Source organism: Desmodus rotundus, chromosome 9, assembly GCF_022682495.2.
Source record: "Desmodus rotundus isolate HL8 chromosome 9, HLdesRot8A.1, whole genome shotgun sequence".
NCBI classification, from domain to species: Eukaryota; Metazoa; Chordata; class Mammalia; order Chiroptera; family Phyllostomidae; genus Desmodus; species Desmodus rotundus.
In genome coordinates this window covers 106,636,833-106,664,808 of record NC_071395.1, presented here as the reverse complement: position 1 = coordinate 106,664,808, position 27,976 = coordinate 106,636,833, and the positions used below count along the sequence as shown (strand labels likewise).

At 46.4% G+C, this 27,976-nt stretch overlaps 1 protein-coding gene across 1 annotated transcript; it reads right to left on the bottom strand.

The window, feature by feature from the left end:
- Positions 1-1,046: 1,046 nt before the first annotated feature.
- DHX8 (DEAH-box helicase 8) lies at positions 1,047-27,220 on the bottom strand. Its single transcript, XM_024553559.4, has 23 exons — positions 26,929-27,220; positions 25,246-25,331; positions 24,777-24,849; positions 24,203-24,288; positions 22,789-22,898; positions 22,020-22,397; positions 21,460-21,604; positions 21,165-21,368; positions 20,379-20,466; positions 18,297-18,394; positions 17,195-17,342; positions 16,016-16,197; positions 14,647-14,841; positions 14,156-14,341; positions 13,831-14,041; positions 13,302-13,483; positions 11,022-11,162; positions 8,146-8,301; positions 5,469-5,606; positions 4,674-4,802; positions 4,318-4,514; positions 3,736-3,915; positions 1,047-2,979 (listed from the first exon to the last, which is right to left on the bottom strand). The coding sequence occupies exons 1-23, from the start codon at positions 27,074-27,076 to the stop codon at positions 2,760-2,762; spliced, it is 3,681 nt and encodes a 1,226-aa protein (XP_024409327.2). The 5' UTR covers positions 27,077-27,220; the 3' UTR covers positions 1,047-2,759.
- Positions 27,221-27,976: the final 756 nt, after the last annotated feature.

Below are 27,976 nucleotides of genomic sequence, written 5' to 3'. Positions count from 1 at the left end.
TCATGAATGCCTGCCCTGCTTCCACCCGAAGCCAACGTGAGATTTGACAGTCTTCACAGGAAGGGAACCACTACCCACAAGTAAAAAGCAACATGAATTTGTTCCCTTTAAACAAAGCACTGATGTACCAACTTACAATTTAGAGCAAGGAAAAGAAAAGAAAAATTTTAAATACAAGTTTTTAAAAATATCTGATTTAATTCCATATTAAAGCCAGGCTTTACGTCCTTTAAGAAGGATGTAAAATTTGAGTGGAAACAGATCCTGAGTACCAGCCCATGAGAGACAGCATCACAGAAAAGGTCTCCACAGGCTGAGACATGTGACCTCTGCCCTCTGCCCCACTCATTAACAAGCCACTCCTCAAAACTCTTTGTTCAAAGCCTTAGGCTTGAAGGGGCACCGCTCTCAGGAGACACACAACAGCCAGTGGAGGAAATTCTCTGGGCTGGAGGAGAGGCAGCTAAAACCAAACTGTGGTCCAGAGTGGATGAAGGTGAACCCAGAACCGAGAGGCCTGACCCAGCACTAGAGCTTAACCATGCCCCATGGGGACGGTCCGGGGCCGCTCCTCACTCCCCCGCATACAAAAACAAGCACAGACTCAGCACATGTGCAGGGGCAGGAAACTCCTGAGCTAGGCTCCTGCAGGGGTGCAGAGAACAGACTTTAATGGCCAAGAAGATTCCAGCTCCCTGCGTGAGACCCACATCCTCTCCTGGGCTGTCACTCAACCTCGGGCAATATTGGTTCAAGGAGAAACAACGGCCCTATTGTGTGGGAGCAGTGGCCGAGCCCGCCCTCCGAACCTGGCTGGAGGCCCCCTTCTGAGAGGGCTAGGCAATGTGGCCGTATGCCGGTTCCTGATGGACAGCCAGGTCAGACCCCACCAAGCGCGGCAGCAGAGAAGTAACCCAGCTCCCAGGGGAGATGTCCAAGCACCATCCACAGAGCCCGGGCCCTTCTTCCTGCACAGCAAACCCAGAAAGACGACCAGCCCTGTCTCTCCCCTTGGCCTGTTAAACATCCCTTTTTCAACCTGAGCATAAAGCCCAAAATTCCATCTTTGGGGTTATGATCTCAGAGATGCCAACGCCATCAGTGCTGGTCACTCAGCAGGGACAGGTAGGCTGCGAAGCCAAGTTTGTTGCTGAAGCGGAGAGACCTGGGCTGGAATTAAGACTGGTGAGCCAGGTGCCCAGCCCCACTGCCAATCCAGTTTCCTCCGCCGGCCCTACACCGCCTTCTCCCCGTTAAGGCCTGAACTGTGAGTGCACAAACGTCCCACTGCCCTTAATTACAGGCCTGGGCTTTGTGGGGAGCATACTCAGCTCTGACGAGGGGTCAGGGACCTCAGTCAGCAGACTCCTTGTCCTGTATTCCTCTCCACTGGTTTCTCTGAACTGTGTCTTCGGGGTGATTTGTCTGCCGCCTGATGACAGCCTACACTCCTTAATTTCCTAGAACGTCGTATGGTCTCTTAGTGCCTGGTGTGCCATTCTATGGTAGTTCTAGTTTTTACATTATTTCAGAACTTTCTAGAATGGGGGTGGTCCCGGGAGGCAGTGCAGGCCGTAACATACAATGTGCTCAACTCCCCAGGGGCTTCTAAACCAGCTTCGCGGCTCCAAGAGCTTACCAGTCGCCCCACGACCTGGCCCGGCAGCACCTGTCTGTTCTTCCTAGTCAGCAGCCTCCTCACACACTGTGAGAGGGGCACTGGGAGGTGGTTACTCCCTGACAGAATGCTGGGGGCAAACCACCCAGAGCAGGCCCAGAGCACGGATGCTGGGCGGTGCGAACCGGCTCCGAGAGGCGTTCCGTTGTTTGGGGCAGGGGAGGGGAGGCTTTGATCATAAACACCCTTTGTTAAAGCCCATCGAGGGCATCAAGGGAAACAAAATAAAAGCTTTGTCATTACTCACATGTTTCAAAAGGAAATAGGATACACTGTACGTGATGAGTGTGGTGGGTGGGAGACAGAGACAGGGAGAGCCTTCTGCAGTCCACATGCGGCATCTGTAACCACTCAGGCGCCCGCGCAGACCCGAGCGCCTGTGCAGTGGATGGGGCTGATCGGGGGATGTGCAGCAGGACCGGCCCAGAACGGGCGCGAGATGACTACGGGTCTGGGCTGCGTGTCACCTCTCAGCCAAAGAGGCCCTAGGCTCTGGTCTCGGTGGACTCTCCACCATACACACCGACGTCACAGATACTGAATCTCCCCACCCTGAGCCCAGGCCAATATCCTAACCTTTCGGCTAAAAGAAACCTTCAAGGAAAGTCATTTTTGTTTCCTTAAGAAAATAAATATTTTCAGGAGGTCGGTCAAAAGTACAGGGGTTGGACATGAGCAGATGTGGGCCGAAACTTCCAATGAGCTTCACGGCTCCCTCTTCCACAGAGAACCAAGTAGGGCATCAGGGTCCTCACCGCGTCCGTTTGTATGTCCAGGTGTCAGATGCCTGCAACCCCCGTTTCCCATCCCAGGGCTGCAAGAGTTGCCCCTTCCTTGGAGCTCATGCAGTGTACCCTGTGTTGGCAATGAGCTCTAGGTGGCCCCAGTGACTTAGGGTAGCGGGGGCTGAAGGCTCTCGTCAAACCAGGCATAAATCCCTGTCTCTATTTTACCACGAGGGAAGAAATGCAAATCAAGTTTGGAAAGCCTCCGGTTAAGATACGCAGTCACTGGAGAGCCGAATCCTCAGGACCAGCATTTCACCAGAAGAACAAGCCCGAGCCCTGGGCCCTGCTGCAGGTCAGCGCCGCCGGAAAGCCCGGGATATTCTCCAGGCGTTGGGCTCCTCATAGCGATTGTACAAGGGTTCAAGACGCTGCTGCTTCTTCTGCTTGCTTAGCTTAGTCGGGTCGGAGACCTTGAAGAAGGCAGGAGCAAACTCCACGAGCCACCGGGGGTCGATGGTGGTGACCTCACGCATGTACTCCTTCGTGGTCAGCACCAGCTCATGGTACACCACCCTGGGGGGGACAGAGATAGGCTCGGGCCTCCGATTCAGGCCCCACTCCAGGCACCCTGGTTCCTGGTGGGCCACAGCTGGGCTTGCATTTGACCCTCTTAACCTCTCCTGCCTGACCCCGTCTCCTGCAGAGAAGACTGCAGCCTCTCTTCATGACAGCCACACTTCAATACTGAGGAGGCTGCACACCTCTACCCACCAGACAGCTGTCAGGATAACGTGTTCTGGACCTGGCTCTGGCTCCAACTAGTTAAATGACATAGAGCCAATCACATCTCTTCCCTGGACCTCAGCTTCCTGCTCTGTGAAATGGGACGGTGGTTTTTCAGGCTGCCACCACAGAACTCCAGGGCCCTGAAGAGGAGCTGGGGAGCCTCAACGGCTGCCACAGGAGACAAGGAAAGCCAAACCAGCACGGCTCTACCTCTCCATCCCTCTACCGTGGTGGCCCAGTGGTTTTAAATCAGTTTTACCTTAGGGTAGGTAAGATTACAACTTTTTAAAAATGCTACTTGAAAAAAATAATTTTTTAAACAACCTCACTAAATGATCTCTAAGATCCTTCCTAGCTCTCACTTCCATGATTTTATTTCTCTCAGAGGGTCTGACTGTGCCTAAATCGGGCTTCTGCTGCCCTAGAAACACAAGCAGTGTTAGAACAGGAAGTGCTAGGAGTGGGGGAAGACGTGAGCACAGAGCGCCAACGATTCACAGGTCCCCTCTACAGAGAACAGCTCCCAGGCTGGGGCCCACCTACCATTCCGGCTGTCGGTTGAAGAGAGCACTGGAAGGATGGATGTACACCACCTGCTGGTCGATCAGGGTCCGGTAACCCTCCTGCGGGTCCTTCTTGGCAGCGTTCCGGAAGAACCCACTGCAGATGGCCTTCTGCACTCGGACTGTGGACTTGCCGCAGGAAACCACATCCAGCTTGTGTCTATGGGGAAAACAAACCAAGAGCGGACAAAGACGTGAGACAACTCTGTTTTCAGAGGTTCCACCTGCCAGAGCGACGGTGCCCCAGGTGCTCTATGGGGAGGCTCTGCCCAGCAAGTAGGACAGATGCGATAAGAGCTGGGGACTTAATCTGATTTGACTAATAATGTTCCAGATGCTTGTAAACAAAGGTCTTTTTCAACACTAAGTCATCTTCCTCTCAGGAACTTTCTGAAGTGATTCTCAGCTGCACTCTTGCGTGGGGAGGGATATAATAAAAATGGAAGAGCTGGAGGAAAAGTGTTACACAGGAGTCCACAGCTCCGCAGGCACACCCAGAGATGAACAGACACGACATTCAAGGGAGTTCAACTGACACGCGGGGAGAGGCACCAGGTGTTACCTGTCCATTATGCCTAACATCTGCTTGCGGATGTCCTGGGCCCGGCGCAGAGAACGCGCCTGGATGAAGTTCTCGTAGCACCATGGGTTGGAGAACTTGTTGTTCTTCCAAGAGTTGTACACGGCCAGCAGGGTGAGGTGGTCTCCTTCCGTCTGGTGGAATTTGGCCTTCTTCTGATCAGCCAGGGCTTGTTTATCCTGCCAAACAGTGGGGGGAAGACCATTTTCCACCCAGCAGCTACTATTGAACATCCAGCAGTTCCAAGGAGCCCTATGTGGCCGTCAAGCACCCAGGCAATGGCTGATTTCACCCAGCTTAACCGCAGCCCCACCCGAACATGGGTCTGAACGTCCTACCTTGGGCCTGTAGAAGACGTTCTGTACAGACAGCATGGACACGATGGTCAGCATTTCCTCACTGCAGCCCAGATGCACAGACATGATCAGCATTTTGCACAGCATTGGTTCCAGGGGGAATTCTGCCATCTAGCGGGAGAAGAAGAAACTACAATTTCTTCCTTGTGGAAGACCCATCTGGACTTGCCAAGGTGAGACACTGGCCAGAGTGGGCAATAGACCCACCACAGGAGGTTTACCCAAGCACGATGATGTGAGATGCCCACCTCTATCAGGTGTTGTTGTTTCTTTATTTCCCAAAGAAATCCCAATCAAAGATACATATGTGACCAAGAACAGAACTACTGTTGTGTGGGCCGAAATTTTGGAGACATTTTTTAAAATTAAGACGAGACTAGCCCTGGCCAGGTAGCTCAGTTGGTTAGAGCATCAACCCAATACACCAAGGTTGCGGGTTTGATTCCTGGTCAGGTCACACAGAGGACTCAACCAATGAATGCATAAATAAGTGGAACAAACTGATGTTTCTCTCTCCCTCCCTCTCTCTAAAATCAATTTTTAAAAAATTAAGGCTAGGCTCAATAATATGTGCCAAGGTCAAACTGACTGTGGATAAAATGTCTTTTTCTTTAAAGAAAGAGTTTTAAGTGATAGCAGAAAATCCACGTTAAAAACAGGTCTCTAGAATTGTACTCAAAGCTTATGCAGAGCCTCAGAGCTTGATTTTGCACGAAACAAAGTCTGGGAAGACTGGCCAGGGAAGCTTCCCCAAAGCAGCAGAAGCGTGTCCCCTACCCTGCGGCCCAGGCGAGTAAGCAGGCCCTCATCATCCAGTGCCCCCAGCGTGTACAGCTGCTCCATGGCCGTGATCAAGGTTTCCATTGGTGGGGCGTCCATGAAGTCAAAGGACAGCAGGTCATTGATGCCCATGGCCTAGAACAGAAGGGAAGAACGGGTGGGACGGGAGGGTCAGCCTTGCCAGTGTTAACCCGGAGAGAGGCTGCTTGTCGCTTTCTCTCCTGTTTCTTCAACTGCAGTCAGGAAGCCACTGGCAAGACAAGCAGAACCTCCAGGGCTGGGCCACCCAAAACTCACACTAGTAGAAAGCATATATTTTCCCCGGGAACTTTAAAAAACACTCCCTCAAAATGATAGTGCATACAACTCAACAACAAAAAGACAACAATTAGCCCTGGCCAGGGGGCTCAGTTGGTTGGAGCATCATTCACCAAAAGGTAGCGGGTGTGATTCCCAGTCAGGGCACATATGATATGGGAGACAACTGATAGAAGTTTCTCTCCCCCCTCCCCAACCCCATCCCTTCCCCTCTCTCTAAAATCAGTAAAGAAATAAAATCAATGAACATATCCTCAGGTGAGGGTTTAAAAAAGGACAACAACTTAAAAATTGGCAAAGGACATGAACATACATTTCTACAAGGATATAAAAATGGCCAAGAAGCACGTGAAAAGATACTCGACACAACTAGTAATTAGAGAAATGCAAATGAAAACCACAATGAGATACCACTCCGCACCACTAGGGCGGTTATTTAAAAAAAAAAAAAAAAGACACGTGTTGTTAAGGATTTAGAGAAACAGGAATCCTCATGTATTGCTGGAGGGAATGTAAAATACTCAGCCAACATGGGAAACAATTTGGTGATACGTCCGTAAGGTAAACATAGAATCACCGTCATCACCCAGCAATTTCACTCCCAGGTGTGTAGACCCAAAAGGAATTGCAAGCAGGGTCTCAGATACTTGTACACTGATGTTCACAGCGGCATTATTCACAATAGCCAAAAGGTAAAAACCACCCAAATGTCCATCAATAGATGAATGGATAGACAAAATATGGTATATACATACAATGGAGTATTATTCACTTTTAAAAGTAATGAAATTCTAACACAATGCTTCAACATGATGAATCTGGAAAACATTATGTTAAGTTAAATAAGCCAGATACAAAAGGACAAATGTTATTTGATTCCACTTAATTAGGTAAATTCATAGAGACAGAAAGTAGAATAACGATTAATTACCAGGAGCTGGAGGGAGGGAGGAAGGGATTGTCTAGTTTAATGGGTACAGACTTTCTGCTTAGGACGATGAGAAAGTTCTGGAAATGCCTAACGGTGATGGGTGCACAACACTGTGGATGAACTGAATACCACTGCACAACGCTTTGAAAAGGTAGTGATGGCAATGTGTTGTGCATTTTACCGTAATTAAAAAAATAAGACAATACACCAGCTTGCCCTGTATCTCTTGCACACACAGTCTCTACCGTGCGTCTAGGAAGTGCACCATCGTCAGTGGCAGCGATACGAAGATGACTGAGACACTATCCCTGCTCTCAGCGAGATCGTAATGGTGAGACACATGGACACAAAATCAGACGAGGCAGGGGCATCTGCATGTGTGGTACAAATAAGCGATCGATACATTTGTTAGCTCATTTGACGAAAAAAAGAAACAAATGAATGTTGCATTATCCAAGTGTATACACAGGCTGATGTGGTAGGACCTAAGCTTTCTGTGTCTTTCCCATAAACTGATTATGACCACAAACACAGCAGGTGTCCAATGAATGTTCATTGTGTGAATAATAACTATAAGGAATGGTGTCAGCAATCAGTAAGCACTGTGCCAAGTGTCTTTACCTGCGTTATCTCATTTATCTTCCCAGCAGATACCAACAATAGCCCTTTGGAGAGAATACAGAACAGAGGGCTGAGCAGGTAAATTTGCCAAGGACACGGCGCTGAGAGCACTGCCCTCACTCCAGAGAGTGGAGCACATTCTTCTCTGAAGCTGTTTCAGCCTCTCTTACAGGGAATGAATAATTACAACAGAGCAGGCTGCACCAGCAAAGTGCCAGGGCTCCAGGGGCGCATCAGTGTCGGGGGCGGGGAGGAAGGGGGGTGAGCCATCATCTGGAAAATTACTCTTGTGGCTCCCCCTGCCAAAGGAGAATGAAGGTCCTCACTGGGGACTGAGAGAGGAAGAGCAACAATTCAGAATGAAAACCAAGACCCCAGAGGGCCAGTCTGAAACCTCTACTGATACGAAGTTTTTGGACTGGGAGTTTTGCTTCCGTTCTAAAAGAACAGAATTGGATCTGGCAGCCAAACAGACGAAGGAAGTGTGTTTGTCCACAGTTTGGCACTGATTAGATTTTTCTAATATCCTTTCAGAAAACACTCCTAACAAAATCTTTTATAATCAAACATTCTGCTGGTTATTATGGAAAGGAAGAAAAATGTGTGTTCACAACAGACATGACTACTTAGCCCCAGACCCACAGTGGAAAGGCTGTTATCACAGCCACTGCATTTCACTCGAAGGGACGGGTTCTACGAGGCTACTAAAGTATCAATCAAGGTTCCTAATATTGAGATTCATTTACTAAGGCCATGGGATTGGACCGTTCCACCAACCCATTCCAGAAAGACAGTGATTTCTACCTTGAGCGAGAGCACTGTGCTTGCTAAGTTGGTTCTCTGGATTTCCGGCACGTTGGTGGTCAGCATTTCATCTCGGTAGGCACGTTCTGTGTACAGCCTGTAACACTTCCCGGGGCCTGTTCTCCCAGCTCTGCCAGCCCGCTGCTTTGCCTGAGCCTGAAGGGGTGTGCACATAAAAGCATACTGTTAACCATCGTTTAACTGCCTTACCCCGGAAATCCGTTAAAAGAGGGGCACTTAACTACTGGCAAAATCCAAAATAGGGTTTATTTCACTTCCTTCAGGACCATTTCCAAGACTACCAAGGTTATTACCATTCCCTCTCCAACACTCAACATTTCAGGAGAGTTTGTTCAAGTGAAACAAACACAGAAGGAAAACAAAAGAAATATCATGAAGATCAGAGAAATATGCCCTCAAAATAGAGTGGCAGGACATAAAGACAAAGCATAAAACAAGATGACACCATGCTACTCCCACAGTTACAGCCAAAAATTTAAGGGAACTAAATAAAACAGTCTTTAGCCATTTTAAAAATCAGGTTTGAGACACTCAACGCCAGAAGGAAATGTTCACTCACATAAGTGAAAAAGCAAGTTACAAAACAATATAATACTGATTTTGTAAAAAAAATCATTATGATATAGCCCTGGCTGGTGTGGCTCAGTGGATTGAGCACAGGCCTGAGAACCAAAGGGTTGCCAGTTCTATTCCCAGTCAAGGCACATGCCTGCGTTGAGGGCCAGGTCCCCTGTAGTGGGCAAGTGAGAGGCAACCACACATTGATGTTTCTCTCCCTTTCTTTCTCCCTCCCTTCTCCTCCTTCTGAAAAGAAATAAATAAAATCTTTCACAAATAATTTTAAAAAATAAAAAATTAAATTAAAAAATATATCTGTAGCTTAGCCATAGGTTGCTAGGAAACACTGACTAGCAAACTGAAGAGAGCCATTTGTTGACAAAATCATCTGTCTCACAAACAGTATTAGGATTTACAAATTCTTCTGCCAGCTCCAAACAAAGGATGTAGTATGAAAGGTCACTAACCACACAAAGGCAGGCAGCAATCACACATGGTGGCAGACCCCACAGCATTCCACAGACGTCTCTCCAAATCCGAAAGGGCAAGTGGAGCTAATTTCTCCGTCACTGTGGGTTGCCTTCACCACCCCGCGAAGTGGCACAGAACACACACTGATGCCAGCCTGCCCAGATTCAAATCCTGACTCCACAACCATGTGCCCCTAACCCATCTGTGCCTCACTCTCACCTGTGAAATGAGGATGCCAATAACATCTACCATATAGGAGCAACACGACCTGCAGATGAGAGGGACACAGCTGGATCGAGCTAACCAGGTGCAGCCCCGAGGTAGGAAATAGGACTTCTGAACTCAATGTAAGTGAACGTGGATGTAAGTGAACGTACCTAGGACAGCATCTGATAAGGCACTTAGTAGGTACCCAGCAAATGTCAGCTACTATTACTTACATTTCAAAATGAAAATAGCCTGATTTTTTTTTTTAATTTATTTTTAGAGAGCGGGGAAGGGAAGGAGAAAGAGGGAGAGAAACATCAATGTGTGGTTGCCTCTCACGCGCCCCCTACTGGGGACCTGGCCCATAAACCAGGCAGGTGCCCTGACTGGGAATCGAACCAGCGACCCTTTGGTTTGCAGGCTCGTGCTCAATGCACTGAGCTACAACAGCCAGGGTCTGATGGTTTTTATAAATTATGAAAGTAATCCATGCCTCTTATAACACTAAAACAATATGTAAAAGTATAAAGAAAACATGCACCTCAGCCATCAGCCCAGCAACCAGCAGCACCACCGAGAACTAACCTCAACTAGTGTCCCGACTACATGCCTTCCAGTCTCAGGCGGGTGCACGTGCCCTGGGCACAAGTGCACACCACCCACTTCTAAACAAGAATCGGGTTACACTATGCCTGCTATTCTGTGAAGCACTTCAAAACATGTACCACAGTTACATTTATGTCAGTAAATGTAGATGCATACCATCATGTTAACGCCACGCTACACTGCATGGCATGGACATACCATGTTTTATTAAACTACTTCCCTTTTGAGGGAATTTTTCCAGGTTTCTTCTAATATAAAGTGCTTCAGTGAACATTCTTTTGCATTACCTTTAGATATGTATTCAACCATTTTTAACTTTCAGATATATTGGGACTGCTAGGTTAGGAGATGATCTCTTAGATTTTTGATACATTGCAGCCAAACTGCCCTCAAGAAAGGATAATCAGGTTATTCATTTTTAAATATCATTTAGGCAGGAAATTATTCCATAATTACCAAAGAAACACATTATCATCTCATGAATTGTTACTATCTCAAATACCTCTGGCTAAGTATAGTACTTAAAAAATATGCTCTTACTGCCCTGGCTGGCATGGCTCAGTGGATTGAGTGTCAGCCTGTGAACCAAAGGGTCGTAGGTTCGATTCCCAGTCGGGGCACATGCCTGGGTCGGGGTCAAGGTCCCCTGTAGGGGGTATGCGAGAGGCAACCACACATTGATGTTTCCCTTTCTCCCTCCCTTCCCCTCTCTCTAAAAATAAGTAAATAAATAAAATCTTTTTTAAAAAAAATGTTCTTATTACCTATATTAGATAACTTACGGTGCCAGGATTCACTCTTTTTTTAAGTTCAAATTTTATGGAACTTTTTAATGTTGAAACACTTTTCTAAAGATTAAAAACAAAACGAAAATCTTCTTTATCTCATGAAAGCACCCAGTATCTTAAAAGTTCACCTTTGAAAACAATAATGTTCAAAATACAAAACCATAAATGTTTTCAGAAAGGCCCTAACAGGATTTCCAGGAAAGCTGTTGGTAGAAACTACCATACCTGAGAAATGGGAGTCACCACGAGCTGGTCGATTCCTGTCTTGGAATTGTAAACTTTCTGCTTCACAAATCCAGGGTCCACCACATAGTAGATGCCATCGATAGTCAGCGATGTCTCTGCAATGTTGGTGGCAATCACAACCTGCAGACGAGAGGGACACAGCTGGACTGAGCCAACGGGTTCGGCCCTGGGGTATGAAACAGGACTTCTGAACTCAAACATCTTCCCACAGGAGTGTGCGGTTATCTCCTTATTCAGAGGGTTAGGGGTTAGATAGCACTTCATCTCAGTGTGGCTTCAAACGGGCAGAAGGGGAGATGCCTTCCTCTGAAGGGTCAGGTTGAGGGGGGCGGGATGGGGAGGGATGGTACCTAAGAGGAAAAAGTGGAATAGAAAAAAGCAAAGGCCAATCAAAGCCAATTTCATTTGGTGCAAATGGCTACATACCTCATTTTCTAGATCCAGTGTTGATTACTACAATTTTAATTTTCTAGCACCCTGGGAAAGCAGAGACTTCCTGGCATCACATGTGCCAGTGCAAAATGAGATTTTTCCTCCCCCACGGGGACATCTGGACTACAAAATGGGCTGTTTGTGTATGTGGAACAAGAGGGAGTTGGGTTTTTTCCTAATCATAAAATGAACCACAAGGCAGCAGAGGAATCTCAGTTCGTGTGGATGCGGCAGAATGTGCGGTCGAGAAGATTAGCGGTCTCAGCTCGGCACCACCACTGCTCTCCCACCCAGAGGTTCGGCTAATAAAACACAACTGCCCGGAGAAAGCACTGCTGGGAGACGCCAGAGCATCTCGCAGCGTGCCAGCACCTTCCCGGCCCTGAGAAGCTTCCACCTGCCGCAGAGCGACAGAAGCCCTCTTAAAAAGAAGTCTAATCAGAAACAGAACAGAGAGGAATCACCATCTTCCTCCCCCAAACCTGCTCTCCCTCCATGTTCCCCTCCTCAGCACCATCTTGCATCCAGCTGCCCGAGCCAGACACCTGGAGTCATTCCTGACTTCTCTCCTGCCCTTCTGCCCTGCACTTTCAGGCATCCACTATGCCTTCTCCAGTCTGACTCTCTAATGTTGTTCAAACCCATCTGTCTTCCATTCCTAGGGAAAGGAAAACATACGTACACAGAACAACTTGTAAATAAGTGTCCATAGCAGCATTATTCATAATAGCCAAAATGTGGAAACCACCCAGATGCCCATCAACTGATGAATGGACAGACAAAATGTGGTACGTCCATACTCTACAACAGAACATTACTGGACAACACAAGGAAATGGAACTACAATAGAACATTATTGGACAACAAAAAGAAATGAAGTACTTATACATGGTACAACATGGATGAACCTTGGAAAAATGCCATGTCAAAGAAGCTAGTTATCAAGGACCACATACATACGATCCCACTTATGTGAAATGTTCAGAATAGACAAATCGATAGACAGAAAGTTGATTGGCGGTTTCCAGAGGCTGAGCAGAGGGGTGAATGGGGAGTGACTGGTAAAGGGTACAGGGTTTCTTTTGGGGGTAATGAAATTGTTCTGAGATTGTAGTGATTAATAGTTAATCATTAATTCATAATAATCATGGTAATTAATAATTGCATAATTATGTGAATAAACTAAATTGTATACTTTAAAGGGATAAATTGTGTGGCATGTAAATTGTATCTCAATAAAGCTGTGACTTAAAAAAATCACCTGTCTCCTTTCCCATCGCCTGCCACACACACGCCGCCAGTTCCAGCTCCCGGAGCCACACAGCTCCCTGAAACGGCACCGCCTCTCGCCTCTAGGCTATTGCAGGCTATTCTGTCTACTCAGAACACGCGCTGCTGCCATTCTGGCTGACGTGAACACCCACACGTCCTTCAAGACCAGCTTAGACCCTTACTTCCTCTAAGAGCTCTGGGTTGGGTGCTCCCCCTCTGGGAGCCAGAGCACCAGCAGCACTTACACACTGTACATTAATTAAAGGCCTGTCCACTGGTGGATGCCTCACGGCAGAGAGAGGCCGGCCCTCACACTGCCGCCCTGGAGTCTACTCCAAAGCCTGGAAGATGCTCAGAAACATTTGCTGACTCAAGGAAAGGAGGAGAGGAGCAGCGGTCACATAGGGAACCCTCATTCCTTAACCAAGTGGCTGGACCAGTCTCCAGAACAAAATAAACCAGACTTACACATGTCTAAGCCATCCCCGTTAGGGCCAGCTGCATGCACCGCATGGTTTCAGAACACAGGGGAGCGTCATTTCTGCCCAGGGTTACCTTTCTGCTGCCGGGTGGAGCTGGGTCAAAGATTCGGGTCTGCATCTCGCTGGGAAGAGCAGAATACACCGGGAGGATAATCAGCTCGGGAACGTCAGGTCCCAGGGATTTCATTCTTTCATACAGGATCTCGCAGGCAGTGTCGATCTCTTCCTGACCAGTCAGGAAGACGAGGATGTCACCTAAAAAGAAAACGGGAGATTAATTTACTTTCTGGCTGTGTGTTCTACCCAAAGGCCATAGTGACATCAACAGACTCCAAATGACAGAAAATACACTCAAATTCGGACCGCTAATAAACCAAGAGGTTTTCATCTGTCCGTGTCTATTCTGTTTATTTATTTATAATTTTTGTCTATGTTTAAATAGGTGCATTGAAACCCTGCACACCATTATTTACATTTTCACCACCCCCATTTCACACATGCAAGCCTGACCCATCACTTAAAGGCACCTTTAAAAAGCTGAGGGAAAGGGATGCCCACACGGGGACTTTGGCCTAGGAGGAAACCATGCTCTCGCCCCCCACCTGGTGGCTCTGTTAAATGGATCTGCATGACCGTGATCAAGCTGGCGTCCAGATAATCCGTCTCAGGCTCCTTCGTGTACAGTATTTCCACTGGATATGTTCGACCAGGGATGGTGAAGATGGGAGCTTCATAGAAGTACTGAGAAAACTTCACTGCATCCAAGGTGGCTGAGGTGACGATCAGCTTCATGTCCTGCCGTTTCTGAACTGTCTAAAGGGAAGTACGCTGTGGCTTACTAACAAGGACTACCCAAGAAGGCACAGGCCCAATCCCCAGACTTCAGTTCCCAAGGGCTAGGAGGGTCACCAAAGAGCACCCAGCTACCTTCTTCAGCAACCCAAAGAGCACGTCGGTGTGGATCGTCCTCTCGTGCGCCTCATCCAACATGATGATTGCGTACTGCGTGAGGTCGGGGTCGATCAGGCACTCTCGCAGCAGCATGCCATCCGTCATGTACTTGATGACGGTCTCAGGGCTGGTACAGTCCTCAAACCGAATGGTGTAGCCCACCTAAAGCGGAAGAGAAGTCGGAACCTTGGACACAAACCTCCCATTTGCGCAATCCCCAGACAAGACTTCAGCCCGGTCAGACCGTTACCCGTAACCTCAACAGACAAGAATTTAACCAAGAGGTACAGTGATTTCCTCAGAGTAACATCAGCTTTGGACTTGGTCCCAAACAGATCAGGGATGACAACGAGAACCCTCTCCCCCTCAGGAGAGAAACAGGTCACATTATCAGCATTTTACAGATAGAGACCCGTGCCTTTACCCTTTCTTCAGGCATTTACAGAGCAGCTCCGCCGCCCACGTACCTCTTGGCCTAAGCAACAACCAAACTCCTCTGACACTCTTTTGGCCACCGACATGGCTGCCACTCTTCTGGGCTGGGTACACCCAATCTTGCCCCTGGAAGTGTAGCCCGCCTCCGCCAGGTACTGGGTGATCTGCGTGGTCTTCCCAGACCCCGTCTCTCCGATGACGATCAGGATCTGATTGTCGTGGACGGCCTGAAAGCAACAGATTACGGGTATGGCTATGAAAATTTGCTGCACGTTACTCTAAATGAAATAATGAAGGCTTATGTTCTAACACCAAAGGAGAAAAAGGGGACACGATAGTACACAAGCGGTAAGATTACAACCAGGGTTTAAATTACTTTTAATCGTGCACAGAAAAAAATAATAATGATTTTCCTATGGGCAATGCTCTTTATTTTAATTGCATGTATAACTTAACTTTAAAATGTTAAACTTTATGGTTCTCTGTTTTCAACGGACTCAAACTTATTTTTTTAATTTATTGATTTTCTTAAATTCATAAAAACAAAAGAGAATGCTAAAAGCATAAATTACCAGCCAGACCTCCCTAATATATACATACAATTTTTTAAGTACTACATGCACACAGTTAAAAAGTTCAACACTAAATAAAAAGGAACACACAGGATTCCTTTTTACTGTTAGTCCCAAATCTCCAGCGCCTTACCCCCAACTGTCATCTCATTTTTACACAGTTTATAAGAAAAGGGTTGCCCACTCATACAGGACTATTTAAATAAGCCAGAGCACATCCACATAACAAAGCACTACAAAAATAATAAGAAATAAGAAACAATTTCTGAGCTGTGTCACTAAGGAAAAAAGCAAGATGCGGAACAGTGCACATAACACGCTGCCATCTAGAAACACACAGAGACATAAAACATGTCACGTCTGTGTATGTGTTACTTACACACACATACACGTGTAAGACACCGTTGAAAGCACTCGCTGGAAACTAGTAAACCCAGCTGCCTCAGGAAACTTGGTGGTCTTAACCTCAGGTCTCCAGAAAATGGAAATAAGTACCTGAAACAAAGCCTGGCCTCTGTGGGGTCGCTGGCCGAGCACCCCCATTTTTCTCACTGACTAGAGCCGCTGGTCTGTGCAGCGCAACTCTGTCCACCTGGAACTGCTCTAGGGTCCCCCAGTTCAAACAGATTTATTTCCTCGTAGGAATAAAATATGTAGAATAATATATATATTTTTTAAAGTACTTGGAAATGTTCTGGGTTTTTCCCTATCCCCTTTGGAAAAGCCACTTTAAATGTGCACATATCTGTCCAGCAGATTCCAATTAGAATATGTCACCCTTCTCTTCTTTAGAAAAGCCCCAACTCCCCTACCACACAGGGCTTTTTACCTGGACCAACTGCTCCTTCAGTTTGTAGATGGGCAGGCTTTCTCTCTGCTCAATGATTGACATCTGGGTCTTTTTCCCATAAGAAGCTTTATTGCCCCCAAAGGCATGCTTCTTCCACTCGGGAATGTCATTGGGCATCATCCCAATACCCCTCATGTTGGCCGCTATCTGCCTGCCTTCCGCTGCAAAGGAAACAAGCAGCTTAGTATTGTCCTCAGGCTACCCCACCGTCCCCTCCTCCACATTCAACCAATCCAGTTTCTCTAGTACACCCCTGCTTTGTTAGCTCCATGTTCAAGCTACCATCCTCTCCCCTCCGAACTACTATTATAAAAGCCTCCTAATTCATCTCACGTGCCACCTCCAATCCATTCTAAAGCGCACCCTCAAAATCCTTTGGAAATGCAACACTGATCGTGACAAACCCCTGCTTAGAATTTCGCAACATTTCCCAGGGAACTTCAGAATTGAGCCCTAATTCCTATACCATCTACAAAGTCTTGGCCTTCCACCCCCCCAACCCGCCCCCACCACCACTCACCCATCTCTGTATTCCGGCCACACAGGTCGTCTCCCCCCCCCCCCCACCACCAGCCCCAGCACAGGCTCTTTCTCAGCCTAGATTAGAACACATTCCCTAACCCCTGACCCATCCCCTTTAACAGACTGACTCCTATTTCTCCTTTGGTTCTCAGCCTTCACAGGGAACTGGCCCCCTGCAGCCAGCTACGTTACCTGCATTTCTTCACACAGCACTGACCATGACTTAGTTAGTTATTTGGTAATCATTTGACAAATATAATTATCCCCACTAAATTGTAAGCCTCATAAATGCAAGGATGGTGTCTAATTCACAGCTGTATCCCCAGGGGCCTAACACAAACTAATAAAATACTCGTTATGACTCTATCTGCCAGCAGTTAACATTTACTGTACAAAGAATTATATGAAAAGAGAAGTTTCAAAGTTGTATGATTTTTAAGTTACTTAGAAGAAAAACTCAGCCAGTCAAATAACTTGACCAGGGTTACTAAAACATTTCTGACTTTAAATGTCTGTTTAAAAAATAGCCCTGGTGGGTGTGGCTCAGTGGATTGAGAGCCAGCCTGCGAACCAAAATGTCGCCAGTTCAATTTTTTTTTTAATTCCCACCCCCTCAGCCCCCACCCCCAGTCCTACCATCAGGCAGAGGATCAACCCAGTGTTTGTTGAGTCCCATGGGAATAGAATCCATCTCGGCTTCCCGCTGGGCCTGCTTGAGCTCCCGTCTTTCTTTGGCCAGGGCGCTCTGCATCATGGCTGCTTGGGAGAGCGAGCCATCTGGGTTCTAGTGCACGGAGGACAAAGCAGCAACATCAGAATGGATCTCAGCACACAGTAAATGTCCAGGAAATAAAATGTAGGTGTTAAACCATTTGAATCTAAAGAATGAGACCCATCTATAAAAAAGTTCCTATCAACTTACCACACTGCATGAAAGAAATAAATTGTAGCGAATTCAGAGGAAATGAATGAAGACGATGATAAATCACTAAAGGAATCGAGGCGGTTGGCTTAAATAGGAGAACCCCAAGAGAGATAGGACATATAGGAAAGGGGTAAAAATTCTTCTGTATGGACCAAGAACTGAAGTAAAGACCAGTGGAACACTTCAGTAAGACAGATTTCAGTTCCGCCTGAAGAACTAATGATCAGATCCACCTGCAGATGGAACGAGTCTCCCTAAGGGCTGGTGAATTCCCTGTCATCGGCAATGTCAAGCAGAAGACCACAGGGAGGAACACTGTAGAAGGATACATGGGTGACTATGAGAACTGAAAGGGTGGCGGGGCTGGGACACCTTTAAGATACCCCTTTTCCGAACCTAAAATTTCATCTCCTCACAGCTCCGCCCTCCACAACACTCAGTGCCACCGCTCTCTCAGAGGCCAGCAGCAATTGGTCACCTGACCCTGCCAAATTGCCTCTGAACACGCAGGGTAATGACTCAAGCCCTAAGGCTGGGGCAAAAGCCATGATGGTAGATCAAGCACACATTTATCACTGCTTCCTCCAACAAAAAACACTAAAATGAGAGCAAAATAATTAAAAAGCCAAAAACAACAAAGTCAGTATCTCTTTAAAACAAAAATATTCCAGGCCCTGATCAACAGTCAGTACTGCCTCCTATGTCCTGAGTTCCGTTTACACTGGTCCAATAACCTGCTCTGGAAAACAGAACTGTCACGCTAGGAAAAGAGTTCACGTGACAAGCCCAGATTAGAGTCCTGGCATTTCTTACCTTAACGATTTTAATGGGGCTCATGTCCATGCTTTGTTTGGTGTGCCCTCTCAGGAACGGAGGCTCTTCCTCCACCAGTTCGATCTCAAGGTCCTCATCTAAAAGTCCCCCAAAAAAGAATTAGCCAAAAACAAAAGAAAGAACTGACCGATTATTTTCACCAGAATAATTAATTTCCATAACCACCAGCAATTTATTGAAGCTGGCTCCCAAGGCCAAAAGCACAGCAATACACATAAAACCATAACCCAGGAGTCTGTTCCCCGCCCCTGTTCTCCAGCCCTTTCTAAGGCTTTGCTCTCCAGCCCAAGAACTAATCAGAGCTACTTTCAAAAGAAGTTAAGCCTGTGGAAAAACGCCACTCTGACTTTCTAGGTGGTACGAAGGCACTGGCCATGCAATTCACTATAGAGTTTACTCTCGCCTGGCTGGGAGCTCAGCTGGCCAGAGTGTTGTCCCAATACGCCAAGCTTGCAGGTTCAATCCTGGGTCGGGGTACACACAGGAATCAACCAATGAATGCGCAAGTAAATGGAACAACAACTCAGTGTTTCTGTCTCTCCCCCTCTCTCCTTTCCTCTCTCTCTAAAATCAATCAATAATAATAATAATAAATAGAGCTTACTCTTAACCCACAACAGAGTGGCAAAGAAGAAATTAAGTTGGACAGTGGGATTATACCAAATGCTGGCAAGAATGTGGAGCAGCAGGAACTCACTCACACTTACAGTAGAAAAGTAAATTGGTACAAAGGCTTTGGAAAACCTTTTGGACTGCCTGGTAAAGCCGAACCTGCACATTTCCTACCACCCAGTAACTCTCCTTCTACGCATTTAGGAGAAGGAGAAGGTCTAGCACATGTGCAGTAAGAGACAAATATAGGAACTTTATAACAGTATTATTCACAAAGGTAAACAAAAAACCAGAAACAGCCCATATATGAATCAAGAATAAAATGGATAAATTACGGTAAATTTATACAGAGCAACACTCTACAGCAATGAAAACAAAAGAAACACAACTATAAAATCAATACAGATAAATATCAAAGGAATGATAATGAATCGAGAAAATTAAGTTCAAGCAGACTCATATTGAGGGTGAACACGTGGATGGCACACCATTAAGGCGAAGTGTGGAGATGGCTGACACCGTTCTTAGGACGGTGCCGACACACAGGAGCAAGGAGAGGCCAGATCAGGGGCGCGGGGGGGATGCAGGGGTGCTGGTGAGGCTCTACTTACTGGTGGGTGTGCAGATATTCGTTCAGGCATTTGTTTATCACTGTTATATAAATTACATGTTCCATTACAGAACTTAATTGTTAATGGACTGAGTTAAAAGTTGTTTCCAGGTGGGAGGGGGGTGGGTGGAGGTGGATGAGGGTGTTTCCAGGTGGAAGGGACGGGGGAAATAAATGGTAATGGAAACAATACAAAAAAATTAAAAATAAATTTAAAAGATAAAAGAAATAGCCCTGACTGGTGTGGCTTGGTGGATTGAGTGCCAGCCAGTGAATCAAAGGGTCACTGGTTTGATTCCCGGTCAGAGTACATGCCTGGGTTGCAGGCCAGGTCCCCAGATGGGGGCGGGGGGGGCATATGAGAGGCAACAAATTAATGTTTCTCTCACACATCAATGTTTCTCTCCCTCTCTTTCTCCCTCCCTTCCCCTCTCTCTAAAAATAAATAAAAATAAAATCTTTAAAAAATAAAAAATAAAAAAAAGTAAAAGTTTTTTTCCAGGGCAACTCAGAGGTAATCTAGGTGGATCCAGGACTTCCAGAATAATTACAAAGAATATGAGATCAAATTTAATCCCCAAAATATAATTATAACTTTTTATGTCCTGAAAACTTGTAAGCAACAAGCATAACTATATACAAATGTTTGCCATAAAAGTGAGGTTTTTTGTTTCCATCATGGAGGGACCCTTGTCCTTTGAGAGATGAGTGGTGAGACCCAAGGAATAAGTGACTCAGAACCACTGGACTAAACTACAAATAAACCGCCTTGTCCAATGGCTCAAACTGCCAACCGTCTTCCTGACCCATCACCCTGCCCAAGCCCAGCGGCCAGTCACCTTCTTCGTCATCCACCTTAGGAAGAATGCCGGTCTCCTCGTCAAAGTCTGGAAACTCTTCTTTGGAAAGAACATTGGCAGCAATCATCTAGTCAAAGGACAGAAGGCGGCGTTTGTAACTTGCTAGGATCAAAACGCTTATTTTGTAGGAGAGTCAATACCGAGGTTTCGTGTAGGAAACCAAAGTTTTTTCTCTTGTGACCAAGTACTGCAGAGCCTCAAACGTCAAAAATCCCACCCCCGGGGGGCAAGACAACGTGCTGCCCGTGGCTCACGCATCTCTTCCCCAGGAGGAGTTATCTGCTAACTCCGCTCCTTCCCCTGGTTCCATGGCATTCTGCACATTCCTTATCATGTAACATGTAAACCTTAACAAGTTTTTGTTTCAATGTGTCTCCTCCCCTGGACTTGGAGTTCCTCAAAGGCAGGGACTGTGATACTTTGGTCTTTGCAGCCTAAGCACCTACACAGTACCTGGGACACCGTGATTCTGACGTGTACTGATGAGCGGCGAAAACCAGAACACAAATTTACGTAGCATTACCATCCGCAGGCACTAACCTAAGAGCTTTACTTCTGTCACCTTGTTTAATCCCCACAAGGCCACCACCGGCTGTTTTTACAGACAAGCGCGCTGAGGCACAAAGATGTGGAGAAACTTAGCTCAGAATCACACAGCTAGTTAAGGCCAGCATTCACCCAGCCATCAGGCTCCAGGGCCCACTCTCTTAACCACCATGCCACATGCTGAATGGCTCTGCGGCCAGAAAAGCAATGGGCCCCAACCTGTTTGATCTCCCACTTCTCTGGGTCAGAGATGCGGGTAAGGCGCTTGCGCTCCAGTGAGTCGTCCTCTACTTCAGGGGCGCTGACAAGGGAGAGATGAGTGGGTCTGTCCGGATTCCTCATTGAGGTCTCCTCATTGGCCTCCCCAACAAGATTTCGTCGTCGATTCGGGTTTAGATCTTCTCCGGTCTCTTGATCCACATCCTAGGGCACAAAAACAATGAAGCTAGCTCACCTGCTGTCTCTATGTGTCCTGGGCCATCAGATGCGGTAACAGGCTGCATATCTCACCTACCTTCATGCTCAGACTGGTCTTGGTCCCAGTGAAGGACAACACTTTGACCTTGACTCGCTGGCCTTTGCTCACCACATCGGCCACATTGGCCACACGGCCCTCCCGCCGGAGCTCAGAGATGTGCACCAGGCCTTCCCAGCGCTTCCTGAGGGAGGGTCAGACACATTTGGAACATGCCTAAAATACCTTTTCCCCAACAGATTTGCACCCTCGTTGGGCCTGAACAAATGGAAATGGTCTTAAACTAAAAAGAAAAGTACCAAGAAGATGGTCAAACAATAGAAAATTATATTATTACCACCCTCTTTCCCAAAGATACGGGGTTGGGGAGAGGTAAGGGATGACAACAAATTCTCATCTGTCTCAAAAGAGCAGATCTCCTGCAGGTAGAGGAAAGAATAAATGGCTCTACGATACTTCAAATATAAAGTCAATTTCTAATAACCTGATACGGCCAATTTGATTAAAGCATCATTAACCATAACACCTTTCGGAACGTGAAAATCCCCAGTGATGAGGTGCGCCCATTACTGGTGTGAAAGAAGAGCGCCAGCCATTACCTTAGACCCTCCAGCTGCACAAAGCATCCAAACTGCATGATGCTGGTAACTTTGCCATTGTAAATGTCCCCAATGGCGGGCTCCTCTGGGGGAGGGCGGTCCACATGCTTATCCCGCCATCTGTCCAGATTCCTCTCTCCATACTTGTCTCGGTCCTTCCGGTCTTTGAGGGGACTCTGACTTCTGCTCCTAGACCGATACCTAGACTTCCCTTTATTCCTGTCCCGCATCCTGGAACGTGATCGAGAGCGGGACCGGTGTCGCCGCTTGTGGTCTCTATCACGGTCTCGTTCTCTATCACGGTCACGCTCTCGTTCACGCTCTCGGTCTCGCTCTCGGTCTCGGCTCCGGCTCCGCTTCTTCCTCTTTGTCTTATCTCTGATAAATCAAGAAACACCTGTTTAAAAAAGAAACCCACCCAATTTCATCTTTGCATCCCCAAGCACCCGGCACAGTGCCATGCACATGGTTAAGTGCCTTCTAAGACTTGAAACTGAATTAGAGTTTTGATAACTATGACATCCCTGCAGGTCAATAAAGAATGAGGCCATAACCATATTTAGCCTCTCTGAGCCCAGACTTCTATCTTCCGAACATCTTAGCATTTGCTGCATAAACACTCTTGACAGGGAGCAAAACACAGATCCAACAATATGGTAATTGCCAGTCCAGATTCTGTGAGCTAGCCTAAAATTTTGCTCGGCTGGCCTACAAAATTCAACTATCAGAGTGTGCTAAACTTCCAAAGGACGGGACAGCAAGGACAAACCGGTGCTCGGCATCCCTCGGCTTCTCCGGGCCGGCCGCACTGGGCATCAGAGCCTCCAGAGCTTCCAGGACGTTCACAGCGACTTTCACGTCATCCTCATCCAGCATGGTCTGCAGAGGCAGGCGGCAGCACAGTTAGGAGGAGAATGGGGAAAACACATCGCTCAAGAATCTGTACTTCAGGAGCATTTGAGGTCTCACTGCCCAACACTGTGCTCAGTTTGGTTCAAGTAATTGCTTATAAAAATTTTTTTAAAGGAAAAAGAAAAAGAATCTGTACTTCAGGTACCACAAATCTGACAGTCCCTACATCCTGACCACTTATGTGAAGGAAGCAAAAGGGGGATGGAGACTTCCAACACAACCTGAGACAGAGGCAGAGGAATGAACAAAGGCTCTTGGAAGTCACTTCTACATTTGGCAGATCCCCTTAATGCAAGGTGAAGGAAGGAAATTAGATGCCACCCCTTCTGTGAAAGCATGCAGGTGATGATTACAAACAGAAAATAGACACTAAAATTTTTAAAAAGCAACTGTCCCACTGTGATCAGTGTGGCTCAGGTGGTTGGGCCTCCCCTCCTGCAAAGCAAAAGGTCAGTGGTTCAATTCCCAGTCAGGGCACATGCCTGAGCTGCAGGTTCGTTCCCCGGTCTGGGTGCATGCAAGGGGCAATTGATCAATGTTTCTCTCCCTCCCCTTCTCCCTTCCATCACCTCTCTCTAAAACTAAGTAAGTAAAATATTTTCTTTAAAAAAGCAACTTTCTTTGCACTTCCTTCTCCCTTTTCACCTGCTTAATTTTTTCCATAGTTCTTATTGGTATCAGCTATATTCTATACTTACTTACTTATTTGTTAACTGACTATCTCCTCTCCGCTAGAGGAGTTTGCATGTTTATTTCTTATCTCCCCCTCAATACTAGAATGTAGTAATCTCTGAGCGGGCAGAAACTCTAATCTGTTTTGTTCACTGCTGTATTCCTGGTACATAGAACAGTGCTTGGCTCATAGTAGATACCCAATAAGTACTTGCTAAAATGGAATTTTAAAACCAAAGCATTTCAAAAATCAGACTTCCAACAAGAAATGGAGCAAAAATATCTAACTTCACACATCGGGTATCTGTTGCAGAATCTTAACTTATTTCACACCTATTTCACATCCCCATTCACTGCTTCCCACAAGTCCTAACTTCATTTCCCTCAAATATCTCTCTCTGAACCCCTTGACATTATTCCACACGTACGTACTCAGAGAGTGATCGAACACTTTCGCTTTGAGAAATGTTACAATAAAGGTAAACTTAAAATTAATAACTAATGAAAAAAAAGAAAGAAAAAATTAGTAACTAATGAGACTGAGAAAAGGGCGAAGGGAACATGCGGTTGTAACAGACATTCTCCAAATGGCATCATACCCGAACGGAGGGGTTGTCTGGTTGGCAAAGGACGGGGAAGAGTTCCTTCAACTTTTCTTTTTCAGTTTTGGGTTTAACCACCAGATCTTGTTTCATTAAAGAGCATGAAGGAACGAAAAAAGAAAAAGGATATATTTAACATTCTTAATGATTAACAAATGAACTTCAACATTAGATTTGCATCAAACTAAAACCAGAACATGGAACTTTTCATACATTATTCATTGACTCGTATATATTACTATAACCACAATTTAAGCTTCCAAAAAAGCATTGATCACAAAACCCTCAACAACCTATGTAAGCACGGGGAGGTGCGTCAGTATTCATTCGGTTGGTTACGTCTTACAGTTCTTACTATTTTAATTTTGTCTTAAGACATTTGAAAAAAAAATGTTTTTGCAAAAATTTTACTCAAAACATTTACTTGTTCGGCAGCTGCTACAAGGGAAACAATCACAATATTCTTAATGGTTCACAAAAGAACTTCAACACGAGATTTACATCAAACTAAAAGCAACACTGACGATCCACACCATGCAGGAGGCGAAGCTCGGGGGGAAGCTCTGCTCACCTTTGCTAGTGGAAGGCTTTGCTGGGGGCCGCATGGTTTGTATGAGACGCAGCAAGTTACTAATGAGAGAATCCTTCGAAAAGAAACAGAACAAAAACTGTCAGCCCCTGGTTCAGTGCTTAGGAACACTAGGAAAAGGGATGTCCTTTGGAGAAGGGGTTATTCCTGCCTGCTCCGTTTTCCCAGACAGGTGCCACAGGAAGCCCAGTGACGTCGCCACTGTTTGGAGGCACGCAAACATTACACACCTGATAGTCAAACCACTGTACGTCTGAAACCGACACCGAACAATACTGACTGTAAACTGTGATTGGAAAATAAAGAAATGAAAACATCACAAGCTTCCTGTTGCATTTGATTGGTATGCACAAATTATTTCCTTTCTCTACCAAAACCCTAATTAAATCCTATCAAAACTAAAATTCAATAGCGACATTCAAATAGAACAGGGGTCTCCAGACATACGTACCGTGAATTCTGCACCATTTTTGACGAGGGAAGCCTTAAAAGTATCAAAGGTGGTGTTTTTCTCAGCAAGACTGATCACAAATTCAGCTGCAAATGAGGAAAGGGATTAAAACAAGGAGAATGGAGACCTGAGCAAAAAAATCAGTTCCAAGCATGTTATAAACAAAACTAATTAGGCTATCCAAAGTCATAAAAACCAAAGACCACCATCCAGTACGGGTGAAGAAAGAGAATTTGGACTACCGAATTATCCACGTATGTCCTAGTTAATTTTTTTTAAAGATCTAATTGGCTTTACTGAACAATTCCTGAATCAGGCAGCATCCCACTAGTAAATAAAAAGTTACTCCTGTTCTAGTTAATTTTTATAAATAAAAAGTTATAACTACCAAATGGCTCAGCAGACCTTTGAGTGAATTTAAGGGCTGAAGATCTTACTGTCCCATATCATGGTAATCTCTTCTCATGAAACTACTAGCTTTCTAGTCCGAGGCAACAACATCCCAAAGCATAAGCCCATGCGACATACACACACACAAAGGACACGCACATAGGATGCTTTCTACAGTTTCTGGAAAGCTAGACTCTACACCCGAGGGCTAGGCACCTGTTGGATGGTATAATCTCCCAAGTTGATGAAAGACAAACTTGACCCCAAAATTTTTCTCTGCAAACCTGCCTAGTTCTTGAAACTTCTAATATTAAAGTTATTTACTAATTAAGAGATTTTCAGGAGAGAAGTGCATTTTATGACAGGCTGAGATAAGATTCAAACTGTAAGTTTCACCCTGGCTGGTGTGGCTCAGTGAATTGAGTGCCCTGCCTGTGAACCAAAGGGTCAACAGTTCAGTTCCCAGTCAGGGCACATACTTGGGTTGTGGGTCAGGTTCCCAGTAGGGGGCCCGCGAAAGGCAACCACACATTGATGTTTCCCTCTTTCTCCCTCCCTTCCCCTCTCTCTAAAGATAAATAAAATCTTAAAAATAAACAACACCTGTAAGTCTCACAAGAAAATGTGAATGATTTCATTTAGATTTAACCCTAACAAATAACATGAATAACGAACATAAATTAGTCCACTCATACCATTTCCATGCTGGAATTGGCCTTTACCTTTTTGATGACAATAAGTGAAGGCCAAATGCCATCAGGCTACATGGACATAAGTTAGTAACAACAGTGCAGACGGCTAAGACCTTTCGACCATGTGCTACATGCCAGGAACTGTGCTAAGTGCTTCACATTCATTATCCCACGACCCTCACAGCATCCCTCACTGGCAGGTACTGTCGGGGCGCGGGGCAGGCCCCCCCAAGCTATCCCACAATGGTATACTGATTACTTTGAATTAAAGTTACTCAACGAGCAACTGATACAAGAAGAATAACGTCTAACATCATCATCATCACCATTATGCGGCTGCTGTTATTGTTGTTAACGCTGTTTAATTATCTGGAATTACAGAAGTTGAAAAACAGAAGCAAGCAGCGATGCCCGCTCTTTCACCGACAGTTCGGCCTGGAGGGCTCTTAGGCGGAGGCCACCGCCGCAGGTTCCCTCTGCCCAAGTCTCTGTGACAGAGGAAGACTCATTCGGACAAACACACTCAGCCCCTCAACCCCATTTCTCCTTCCGCTTCCCTTGAAGCCAAACCCAGAGAACGCAGGAACTTCCCCAGGCTCACCCAGATCCTTGTCGTTGATCCCCAAATGATTGTCCAGCTCGGTGCAAACCTTCGACACTAAAGACAGATACTCGAGTTTGGCGAGTTCTTCCGCGGGGCCTATCTCCGTCCCGGTTACGGCCCCTGCCAAAGCCACAGCCACCGCCATGGCTACGGCTTCACCTCGACTCCGTACTGCCGCTTTCGGGGCTACTACTGCCCGGCCCCAATTTTCATTTCCGGGTGGCGCACATCCCTTTTGTTTACGGTAAATTGAAAACACCGGCAACTGCTCGGGAGCTAACCGGATAAACAATAGAGATCAGAACGGAAGTGCTTAAGGAAGGGACGGCCGAGTGGATTACGCTGTACACCAGCGGGCGCCCTCTACAGGCCAGCGTGATCCTGGTGGCCGCTCGGGCCCGGAAACGTTCCTCGGGCGCTTCCTCCCTGCGTCGGCAGAGGGCGGCCTTGCCCTGCGCAAACGGCGCCAGGGAGGGGTCGCGACCCGCCTGCGCCTGCGCTTTAGAACGTTTGAAAAAGGAACCCAAATTCAAGGGGAAAAAGCAATAGTTGCTCTACAATATAGATCCTTATATTCCCAGGGATTTGCCTCTTCGTGACTCAGGACTATACCAAGCGACATTATAACAAACCAGCAGGCAATAGAGTCTAGTTCTGTTATTAACTCATTTTACAGGTGAGGAAACTGACACCCACTATCTAGCTGAGAGATCTTGGGCAAATTAATCTCTGGGGCCCTGGTTTTCTCTTCCGAAAACTGGGATAAAATCGCTCCAGCTGGGTTTATTTAGGTGATGACCAAATGAGAGTTATGCAAGGAGCCTGACACAGTTACTACCATTGCCAAGACCGAGACAATGGTCACTGTAAAGTTTGTTGACCACAGGTCCCCTCAGTCCGAGTCCCCAGAATGCCACCCGGTTTCTCTCTTGTAAAAACCACTTCTCAACCCCTGACTTTCCTCATGCTAATGATGCTAGTACCCTCAGTCCTCTCAGAACTTGTCCCCCAAATATCTGCTGTGCTGTGAACCCAATGGCATAAG